At 41.0% G+C, this 11,035-nt stretch overlaps 4 protein-coding genes across 4 annotated transcripts; 2 read left to right on the forward strand and 2 right to left on the reverse strand.

Annotated features, from left to right (window-relative positions):
- The first annotated feature begins 577 nt into the window (after positions 1 to 577).
- On the forward strand, positions 578 to 2,485 carry LOC105230720 (uncharacterized). Its single transcript, XM_049461863.1, has one exon. It carries the CDS (start codon positions 578 to 580, stop codon positions 2,483 to 2,485), a length of 1,908 nt encoding a protein of 635 aa, XP_049317820.1.
- Positions 2,486 to 2,663: 178 nt separating this feature from the next.
- Positions 2,664 to 4,283, reverse strand: LOC125780167 (uncharacterized). The gene has a single exon (XM_049461864.1). It carries the CDS (start codon positions 4,281 to 4,283, stop codon positions 2,664 to 2,666), a length of 1,620 nt encoding a protein of 539 aa, XP_049317821.1.
- Positions 4,284 to 6,765: 2,482 nt separating this feature from the next.
- Positions 6,766 to 7,648, forward strand: LOC125780168 (uncharacterized). The gene is made up of 2 exons (XM_049461865.1): positions 6,766 to 7,533; positions 7,601 to 7,648. Exons 1-2 carry the CDS (start codon positions 6,766 to 6,768, stop codon positions 7,646 to 7,648), a joined length of 816 nt encoding a protein of 271 aa, XP_049317822.1.
- Positions 7,649 to 9,109: 1,461 nt separating this feature from the next.
- Positions 9,110 to 11,035, reverse strand: LOC125780169 (uncharacterized). The gene has a single exon (XM_049461866.1). It carries the CDS (start codon positions 11,033 to 11,035, stop codon positions 9,110 to 9,112), a length of 1,926 nt encoding a protein of 641 aa, XP_049317823.1.

The following is an 11,035-nucleotide window of genomic DNA, read 5'->3' on the forward strand; positions in this document are numbered from 1 at the left end:
CGCTCACTGTTGGCGATTTTGTTGTAGCGACGATGGATTCAGCATTTAAACTCATTAGAGTTCGAAACATATATGAATGCGCGAGTATACTATATACGAATATGGTAGATATGTATCAAACAATGATTCAATACATAAAAAATACTCATAATATTTTGGCATATTTTATCTAAGGTCACAAGTTAACCCAGCAAAGTGTGGGGCCAACACCAACTATCACATCCATCTTGTTAGAGATGCCATCCACGCCGAATAAAATGATAAAAGTTGATAATACTCGCCGTCATCGTCTCATATATTATACATACATACTTCAGAGGAGTAGAGGAGAGTCATTGAATTTGTGTGCACCCTGTATAAAGGCAAACAAGACTTTCATTATACTGCAATTTAATTTTATGATGTCATTTGCAATGGCCGTTCTGGCCGTTTGAATAAAATTTTACCATATTTGTCTTCTGAATTTTAGAAGATCTTCGCCTGTGGGTACATAAACCTATTCTGTATAAAAATGAGTATAAAAAGGATATCACGTAGGGAAATGTTTTAGTTGCTCCATTCTGGAAATTCAATCAAAATGTACTCTGTGTTATTTGTTGTTCTGCAAGTGTGCGTTCATATGCTCTTTGGTTGCTCCACCGCCGAACCCGAAATTTTAAAGCCAGTCATCGACGGGCAAGTGGAGCCAACAAACTCCTCGCATCTACTGCTCGAAGCCATACAAAGGGAGGGCGACTTCAGCACGTTGTTGTTGTGGCGTCGCAAGCCAATAGACTGCTTTGTTGACCTATCTGATTGGCGTTCGGCGAACTTCACGGCCAAACTTATCTTTGACGCGAATTATACGATCTACTTGAATGCATACTTCAACCGCGCGCTGCTCAGCGTCATGTGTCTTGACGATTTTGTGGACTTGAATCTGCTGGAGAGTATGTCTGAAAGTTTACAGCACATGCGGGAAGTTAGAATATTATTTCTGCTGAAAAATTTCACTACAACGCAGACAGACGAGCTGGAGGAACTATTCACTTACTGTGACCAGCAACAAATGTTGAATGTACTCGCAGTGTTTAGGGATTTTCCGGCAACCGGCCGTTTGAACTCGTTCACTCGGTTTCCGAATTTCACTTTGGAGAGTTATCCATGGTCTGGGATATGCTATCGGAGTCGTCTTAATGACTTGCAGGGTTATGAGTTGCTTAGCATGCCGTCACAATCCGAACCGGGATCCATCGTGTATACAGATGCGTTTGGTGAAAAGCGCAGTTCTGGTTATATTTACCATCTAATTTCCACTTTCGCCGCGAAGTTGAATGCCACACTTACTTATAGGGCACCACTGAATGTAGGTGCGAGCATCGAAATCTCCATTCTGGCAGACTTAACTAGCAATTATGAGTTGGATTTGCCAATTGGCTTACAAATGCCTGTGGAGAACGTTTCGCTATACGCGTTCTCAGACATTGTGGAGATCAGCAACTGGATGCCAATGCTGCCACGGTCGGGCTATATTGAGCGTTACCAAATCTACAAGTATATCTTTCAGAGCAATACGTTGCTAATAGACGTAACGATTTTCATTATTTTCTCATTGCTCTACACGTACATAATCAATGGCCACGAAAGCCATGTGCGAAGTGTGAAAGAATTCGCGTATAATGACGTGATCTTTAATGATAAAATATTTCGTGGCGTTATCGGTCTACCGTTTCAGTTGCGTCGTAAGCGAAATTACAAATTTTATTTTCTATTTTTTTTGATTTTCCTGCAGGGTCTGATATGGAGCACTGTCTACAGTGCACAATTGCATGCTTTTAGCAGTCAACCACCTTCGGGAGAACAAATAAAAAGCTACGCCGATTTAAAAGCTCGTGGCATACAAATCGTGCTACCGTTGGAGGAGTATGAGGTACTTGAGAAATTCATGCCCGAGTCCTTTATGGTGAGCTATAGAGATCTTCTGCTCGTTATTCCCGAGTTGCGGGATTTCTACACACTTCGGAAGAGCCTCAACACAGGCTTCGCCTATTCCACACATTCGGAAATGTGGGCGATGGTCGAGCGTCAGCAACGCTACTTCTCTCAACGTCTATTTCGCGTCTCCGAAGAGGTGCAGTTCCATCGCCAAATTTTGCTAGCAGTACCTTTGGCTGAGAATAGCGTCTATCGCGCCACATTCAATGAGTACTTGCTGGAAATGCAGGCGTACGGTTTCTGGCATCACTGGACTACAATGAGTTTGTTTGAAATGATCAAGGCGGGAAAGTTGAGCTTGGAGGATTTGACTATACCGCGCCACTATGAGCCACTACATTTTCAGGATCTCCATTATATTTGGTTGATGTATATTTTTGGCATTGCCATTGGAAGTCTGTGCTTCATGACAGAAGTACTAAAGGAAAAGTTTATGCAAAACAAGGGCCCCAGCGATGGTCAGGGCTATTTTACATTGCTTTGGAAGGAGCTTAAGCATATGTTAGAATAGACATGCAAGAACGATAAACGTTCAATTATTTACATAAATTTGTATCGCTTTTGGCCCTTCACTTAGTCTATACTTCTAAATAAAAAAAAATAGTAATAAAGAGATCGACTCCGGCTCAGGCGATGCCTTAAGAATGAAGCGTACTAAGTAATGAAATATTATGAGTTTATTTCCGTATTTATTTTCTCACTTGTTGTTTGTTCTTTAATTTGAATAAACAAAGTTCGGCAATAAAAATCGTGCCGCCTACAATTAAACCACATAACAGTAAATAAACTGGTAATTGGATATCTTGGATGCTGATATTGTGGAATTTTTCCATCGTTTTAGATTCTACCTTCAACAACTGGCCACTTGTTACCATATCTAGGTAAGTCACTGTACGCCAATGCTCCAAAAGCCCAGTTTCCACGACGCGCAAGGTCATCATATTCAACGGCTCCATGATGTACGAGTTCTCGGCCAAAGGTATGCCCAGCAACAATAAGCCAAAAAATTTTAACGTCGGAGCTAAGCAATACAGTTTTTTCTCAAATGTTTCTTGTTGTGCCTGGAAGATTGACCAAAGTGATTCTGGCATTGAATAGGCATACGCGGTGTCATAATCTCTCCGATGGCGTTGAAATATTTTGGTATCCTCTAACAGTAATATATCCTTGAATGTTCGATTGAAATCGGAGCCAAGTGAGTCTTTCACCGTTGATATTTCCTTGCGATCAAACATTACTTTTAAATTCTGGTCTCGCATATCGTCGAAAGTCAATATTTCATGCTGTAGAGGTGGACTGGTGAAGAGGGTTTGAAAGTACGCCGAGTACATGTTGTTGATGAATAAGCCCAGTAGAAATAGAAACACGTAAAGCGTTTTCAGTGATAGCACCGGATGTCTCTTTATGATAAACGAGAGACCGAAAATTCCCCGAAAAATATTATCGTTGACCAAAATGTCAGTCCAAATGATACCATCGCTACTTTTGTAGAATTGATGCTTAATAATAGTGTCCAGTGCTGAGAAAATAATATTGAGTATTATCAAAATGCCGATCACTTGGGCTGTAACGACGATCGCGTATATTTCAGAGTAATCTAGTGGCCGAGGACAAGGTAGTACAATAAACCAGCCACTCAGTTCCAGCGGATAAGTCAAAAATGAGTAAACGTCATTTCCATTATAGGATAGGGGAACCAATGTGATTGCTACGTCCAGAGAACCATTTGTCACAAAATTTAATAGAACCGTTAAATGCACTATTTCTCCTGGAATTACTGGATAGAGATACTGCAAGGTAATATTGTATTTTTCTGCAAAGGTGAGCAGCAGGAGCCCAACATAGCCGCTCAGGTGCTGTTGGCCGGCTGAATCCACATAAATTAGGCAGCGGGGTACAATTTGCCCCGGTAAGGTAAGGAAAGGTTTTCCCTGCAAATCTCTTTGGTGAGGTGGAAAGTAAAGCTTGGAGCTATTCAAAAGCTCGCGTCTCCAATGTCCGTTCGGAAATGGATAATAACGATAGAAGTATGACTGCAAATCGCTGAAACCAATAACATTTGTGATATACTGTTCCTCCCAGTAAGCAGTCAAGGCGTCTAGCAGAATCGCTGTAGGCTTAGTTGTTCCAAACAATAGAATAATACGCGTCTGACGGCTATGGTGCAACTTGGCGGCTAAAACTCTGAGTAGCTCAAGATCTGGATGGTTTGCAGGCAAGCACACAATTGCGATGAGGTTGGTATTGAAGCGGTCCTTTAACTTGTCCTCCGAAGCGCTATCTGTGGCAATGATTAGAGGTATTTGCATTTTCTTTTCTATTTCGCTTACAGAAAAGCAAGGCTTTGTTGCTTCTCCCAACACAAGTATTGTATTAAAAGCGTTCTCTTCATAGATTCGAAGGAGTGAGTCCACAAAATCACCGTTAGAAACCGCTTCTTCTGCCAGAGGCCAGAGTTTTGCCTGAGTTACGCAGTTTGAAAGCTGAAGTGAGGCAAAGATAAGTAGACACAACATATTTGGTTGTTGGCTAGACAAGTACTGCTAAGTCTCATGGCTCTAAGCTCACATTTAGTTCTACAAATCGCTCGTGCGTGCGCAGAACACGACATGTGCCATTAATAATTATATTAATAATAATGGTAATTAATAATAGAAATTAATGGATTTCTCTCACGGAAAGCGGATTTACAAAAAATGTGACTTCTTCATCCGAGGAATACCGCTACCAACCAGATTTTGTAGTACATCAGTCGTTGACCATAGATTAGGGAAGTGATCATGAGACCTTAATAAGACCAACTAATCCTATAATCTCGACACCGGGAAAACGGCTAAGCAAACGAGACTAAGAAAAATGTATTATTTTGGAAATTTCGGTTTTTGAAAAGGTTTTGAATTGCTAATTCACCTATAAGCACTATACACTCGGGACAGTCGGGGGACTTTTATCACAGTTGGTTTTTCCACCCTGTGTTTGGCATTCCCGCCAGCCTTGCATTTTGAGAATGATATATTTGCTTGCTTGTCTTGAACAAATGTTTTATCCCACGCTATATAAAATATGGAGTGAGAATTATGGCAAGTAAATTAATGAGGAACGCCACTAGAATTATTATATCATATTACATAGTTCAAAATTGGCTATTAATTTAAGTTGTGGCCAATAATATGTTTACTGCCAACACCTTTTTTGACACACTTCGTCAAATCTAGAAAGTGGTGTCTTTCAATTGAAAATTCCAAGCGAAGCCAGGTCCTTGTGCACCTGGTCTTTATTTGTTTGATGGCAGGAGACATTTCCTCTTGCCCGCGTTCACTACCAGACCTATTTGTTCGATTTCTTATCCATTCTAGAGAAAGCAGAACTAACGGCGCGGTTGTTGAGGCGAATGATATCAATATCATCGGCGTACACCTGCTATAGATAGATTAAAGAAGGGGCTCGAAAGGGAGTCGCCTTGTCTGAAACCTCGTTTGGTATCGAACGGCTCGGAGAGGTCCTTCCCAATTCAGACGGATCTTTAGCCAGCTTACATAGCCGTATTAGCTTTGCATTGATATTAAGTTCAGTCATAGCGGCATAGAGCCAGTTCCTTTGCGTGCTGTCGAAGGCGGCTTTAAAATTGACAAAAAGGTGGGTGTGTCGATCTTCCTTTCATGGCTCTTTTGCAACATGGTGAAAATCTGGTCGATAGTAGATTTTCCAGGTTTAGAGCCACACGAATAAGGTCTAATCAGCTTGTTGACGAGGGGTTTTAATCTTTCACACAGTGCGCTCGATGTTGCAGAGGCTTATCCTTCGGTAGTTAGCGCTGATTGCGGGGTCTCCCTTTGTGTGAATTGGGCAGAGCGCACTTAAATTCCAATCGGAGGGTATGCTTTCGTCCTACTTTATTCTATAAAGAAGCTAATGCATGCTCTTTATTCGCCGTCGCATTTGAATAGCTCGGCCGACAATCCATCCTCACCCGCCTCTTTGTTGCTTTTCAGGCGGGTAATTGCTGTTCGGACTTCTTCATGGTCCAGCTTCATCGATTGGGTAATCGGATTCACTATCTCCTGGTGTTCTGCTTTCACTGCCATTCAGCAGGCAGTGCCTATGATTAGCTTTGACTAATCTAGTGGGATAACCTCAGAATATATAGTAAAGGACCGACTTATTTTAGCTGAGAACTCATATCATAGATCCCTCTTAATAAGATGACGCTGTGGGCAACTGCTGCGGGTCGTTTGGTGCATTGGCGGACGATCACTTTCGTAAATATGAGAGCAAGGGGTGAACTTTTGCATAAGGAAGCGCCGAATAAGGAGCAGTTTCATGATGTATTAAACACTTTAACGATGAAGTAGTTTAGTTTAGAACAACATTATGTGAATATAATTATGCTTTCTGGGAGAATCATTAAAAATGCCATTCCATTGTTATTTTTAATGCAAATAACTCCTCAAATGGGCTATAAATATCCTATCGGCTCACTTCCATCGCTAGTAACTCTTCCGTGATATATTTGGTGTCACAAATGATCGCCTGCCTTAATCAATCAAGCCGCGCGTTTGCCTCCTTATGCTCTGATGACACTCGTAACCGTTACTTAAGCATTTATTTTCGATGAGATAACATCGTTCACCATATTAATTTCATATTACAACTTTTTTATTAGTTCCTGTAATCCATTAGGAAATGAAACGAATCGAAGGCCTTAAAAGCAGCATTGTATAAAATACAGCGAAACAATAAACCTTAAATCAGTCTTTTAAGTGCGTTCTCAGAGAGTGTTTTGAAGCGGAAATGTTAACTTCCGGCAATATACTGCTATTTTACAGTTTGCCACTGCTGATGGGTTATCCAACTTTGAATTGGAACTCTTCGAATGTCTCAAGTATAAGTTATATTCTGAGGAAAATTGATTTGGAGCGGAAAATTAGCACAGTTATCGTCATGAATGCCTACAACTTCCAGCCTAGCTGCCTCCGTGATGAGGATATTAAAATAATTAGCACTAACACGACCGTTAAGCTATTGAATTCGGACAACTCTAGCTCATCTACCAAGCGAGCCAGAAGCGAACTGCTTTTAATCCGCTGCCTACCGGAGAGATTTTCGGCTGAGCTTTTGGAAGCAATGCTCAATCTCCTTCAAAATAGGCGTAATGCTCGAATGCTTTTCATTTGGAATGAGGAGTATTCGGCCGCAACGAGTAGGAAGCGTATACAGTTGCAGAAACAGCAACAACTGCTCTTCGAATATTGCGCTCAAATGCGTTTGCTGAATGTAATCGCCATTTACCGGGACTACTTGAAAGACGGACACTTCTACACGTTCAGCTATTTTCCAGAGTTTCATCTTGAACGGAAAAGAATGGACGAGGATTGCTTCCCGAACCGCATAAGGGACTTAAAAGGCATTGCTTTGCGAACTCTGCCCGATCAGTTGGAGCCTTGGACAATTGTGTGGCGTGATCGGAACGGTAACATACAGATCAGTGGCTTTTTTACTAAAATCTTGCGAGAGTTTGCTAAACAGAATAACGCCACACTTTCTTATCCATTGCCAGTGGTAACAGATAACTTTATAGAATTGGGAACTATGATTACTCTTTTACAAAATGATACAATTGATATAGTTAGTGGAATCGCGATTGCGGGCGATGCAAACAACTTTATGGACATAAGTGCAGCTGTACTGTCAGTGGATTGGACGATTATGCTGCCTATGCCATCACGAATACCCGACAGCGAAATTTTTGTGTTCCTTCTCAATTCAGTTTTGGGCCTATTACTGCTCAGCTTACTCTTTATATTTTCTTCCGTCTTCACCTTTGAGAGTTTGACTTTGCAACGCCGAACGTCAACTAAAAGTTTTCTCTTTTTCCTTTGGACACTCATCAACGTAGTGTTTCGAGGAATAATTGGCCAACCGTCGTACGTTCGAGTAGAAGTTTCAGCGAGATTCGTGAAACGCTTCTTATATATAATTCTCTTCTTAAGTGGCATATTTATGAGTACATTGATATCTGCAAGTCTTCAATCATATCTGACTAGCAGTCTTCGCTATCCGCGTATAACGAAATTCGCAGAGCTGTACCACTCGGGAATAAAAGTAAAAATAAGCAAATATGAGTATAGCTTGCTTCCCAGATATTTCCCCCCGAAATATCTTAAAGTGTTAGATGATATACTATGCATTGAGCCTTCATTTGAAAAAATTCAACGGCAACGATCAATATTGGATCCACGCTTTGCTTTCACAGTACTCAGCCCAATGTTGTCTGTCATGAGCAAGTATCAATCTCACTTGCAGCAACCGCTTTTTTATGTGAATAACGATATATATCTAAGTAAGGGGATTCCGATGGCCATACTATTGCAGAAGAATTCAATTTACACGGATGCGCTCAATAATATGATAAATCAAATACAAAGCGTGGGGTTGTTGGACTTATGGACCGCCCAAGAGTACGACGATATGGTTGCGGCAAAAAAACTGAACACCACTAATCCAGTAAACGATGTGAGAAGCGAAAGTTTGGACTTAAGCAGCTTCTACTGGCTGTGGTGGTTGTATGGCGTCGGTGTAGGTCTATCAATTCTGGTGTTCTTTGCTGAACTTTGGTGTTATGACAGAGCGGTAAAAAAGCATCTGGCTAAGCAGAAAAGTGGAGAGCGACCGACGAGACAGCCCTTAGGTTGGCCAATTTCGGATACTCTTTTCACTAGTCTAAGATTAAGAAAGTTTTGAACTGTTTCGCATTAAGTTAACTGTTGATTGCTTTTGATGTGAATATTTGTTGAAAAATAATTGTAATAAAGTTAGGATTAAGGCTAAAGACAAGAAGAGTTGTGATACCACTTTAGCTAAATATGATACTGTCTCTTAGTCCAGTTACCTAATTCCACATGAGACACTTGTTATGGGGACAATAGGGAAATTGGCTTGAGAGGATCTCTGCACGGGCCCTTTTCAAACACAGATATATCTATGTATATCTGACTGCATGATTGCACAATAAAAAAATATTTCCGAATTTTTAACTTAAATTCATGTTGTACAAGTAGTAATTTATTATACAAGATTTTCGATGAAGTACTTTATTATATTTTTTTAATGAAATTTTTGTGCGGGGCGAGCATAATTAAACTGGATTCACTCTTTTCGGTCGCCGTCTTACCGCTCTTTTCCTCGATAGCTTCTGCTCCTTTGGCGCCACTCTTATTGTTCTTTTGTAATACCAAAGCTCCGTGAAAAATACCAGGGTTGATATGCCCATTCCAATTCCATAGAGCCACCACAACCAGTAAAAGTCCTCCAAATCTAATTTTGCATTTCGCACACCCTCCATCCGATATGAGGTATTCAATTTCTTTGCCACTATCATATCCTCATACACCTGCCTTTTCCAGAGGTCAGTCAGTCCGACTGAATGTAATCGGTTTATCATTATATTGAAAGCTTCTTTGTAAATCGAGTGTTTTTGCAGCGGCATAACCAGCGGCATTCCTTTAGTTATGAAAAGTCGTTTGCTCACATAAAATAGCGGTTGTGGCAAATAAGTCTGATATCTAGCCAAGACATCCCATAGATTACTGAACATTGTATAACCGTAACGGGTATCTAAATATGTACGCTGCCTTTGTAGTTTCTCCAGCGAGTTCGAAGAAATAAACTTTTTTTTTACAACGTTCAGGTTTCGTCTACTCACATATAAATCGAGAGCCTTGTAGCCAGCTTGACTTGTTTTGATAGTTATATCGGACTTTAGGAATTCTTCGAAAGTGTTGATTCGGGGATATCGAACGGGACTAGTCAGATACGATTGTAGGCCTGCAGACATCAAGGTACTCATGAAAATCCCGCTCAAGAAAAGCGTCATGTATAAGAAACGTTTAATTAATTTTGCTGAAACACCAACTTTTGAAGACGACGGCTGTCCGATAATACTGCGTAGCACCACATTAGTCAGTATCCAAAAGAAGAAGAGTAAGTTTTCGGCTGCGGTACGCCGTTGCAAGAGCAGAGCCTCCACGGTGAGTACAAAAGAAAACACAAAGAGCAGTATGAACAGGAACAGGCCCAATGATGAATTGAGAAGCGTCAAAAATATTTCACTATCAGGTATTTGTGCGGGCAGGGGCAGCATAATTATCCAATCTATAGGCAATATAACTGCCGATACATCCATGTCGGCGGAGTTAACCGTCGTTGTGCCAGCCACTATGTCGATTGAGTTATTTTGCAATAAAAACATCAGTTCTGCTAATGTGGGAGCCCTTTCTGGCGTGACTGCCATGGGGTAGCTAACCGTGCCGTTACTTCGTTTAGCGAACTCCCGCACAAATCTCGTCAAAAACCCGCCGATCTGTATGTCACCATTACGGTCTTGCCACACAAGGCTCCATGGCTCTAACTGATCGGGAGCCATTCGTATGGCGACACCTTCTAAGTCCTTTATACGGTTTGGGTAGCAATCCTCATGCAATGTCTTCCGTTGAAGATGAAACTCCGGGAAATAGCTGAACGTGTAGAAGTGTCCGTCTTTCAAGTAGTCCCAGTAAATGGCGATTACATTCAGCAAACGCATTTCAGCGCAATATTTGAAGAGCAGTTGTTGCTGTGTCTGCAACTGTAGACGCCTCTCACTCGATGCGGCGGTATATTCCTCATTCCAAATAAAAAGTATGCGAGTATTGCGTTTATTTCCAAGGCAGTTTACCATTGGATCCAATAACTCGAGTGAAAGACTCTCCGGTAGACAGCGGATCAAAATCTTTTCGTCATTTAAACGTTCCACGGAGCTCGAACATTGGCTTTGAGCCATCATTAATTGAACGATATTATTAGCACTTAATCTTTTAATGGTCTCGTCCGAAAGGCAGCTCTGGCTGGTGTTATAGGCGTTAACAATGACGAATGCGTAAATTTTTCGCTCCAAATTAATTTTATTTGTGATTTCAATGAGGTCCGACCCATTTATTTGCTGCTGAAAATTCCATAGAAGTGATGGATAACCAGTAATCAGTGCAAAATTGCAAATTAGCACAAATCGATTAACAGTTAACAT

This window comes from Bactrocera dorsalis, unplaced genomic scaffold, assembly GCF_023373825.1.
Source record: "Bactrocera dorsalis isolate Fly_Bdor unplaced genomic scaffold, ASM2337382v1 BdCtg148, whole genome shotgun sequence".
Lineage (NCBI taxonomy): Eukaryota > Metazoa > Arthropoda > Insecta > Diptera > Tephritidae > Bactrocera > Bactrocera dorsalis.

Coding starts and splice junctions, on each gene's coding strand:
- LOC105230720 (XM_049461863.1), top strand. CDS start 578: ATGTACTCTGTGTTATTTGTTGTTCTGCAAGTGTGCGTTCATATGCTC.
- LOC125780167 (XM_049461864.1), bottom strand. CDS start 4,283: ATGCAAATACCTCTAATCATTGCCACAGATAGCGCTTCGGAGGACAAG.
- LOC125780168 (XM_049461865.1), top strand. CDS start 6,766: ATGTTAACTTCCGGCAATATACTGCTATTTTACAGTTTGCCACTGCTG. Junction 7,534..7,600: donor TTTCTTATCCATTGCCAGTG/GTAACAGATAAC, acceptor CAATTGATATAG/TTAGTGGAATCGCGATTGCG.
- LOC125780169 (XM_049461866.1), bottom strand. CDS start 11,035: ATGTTAACTGTTAATCGATTTGTGCTAATTTGCAATTTTGCACTGATT.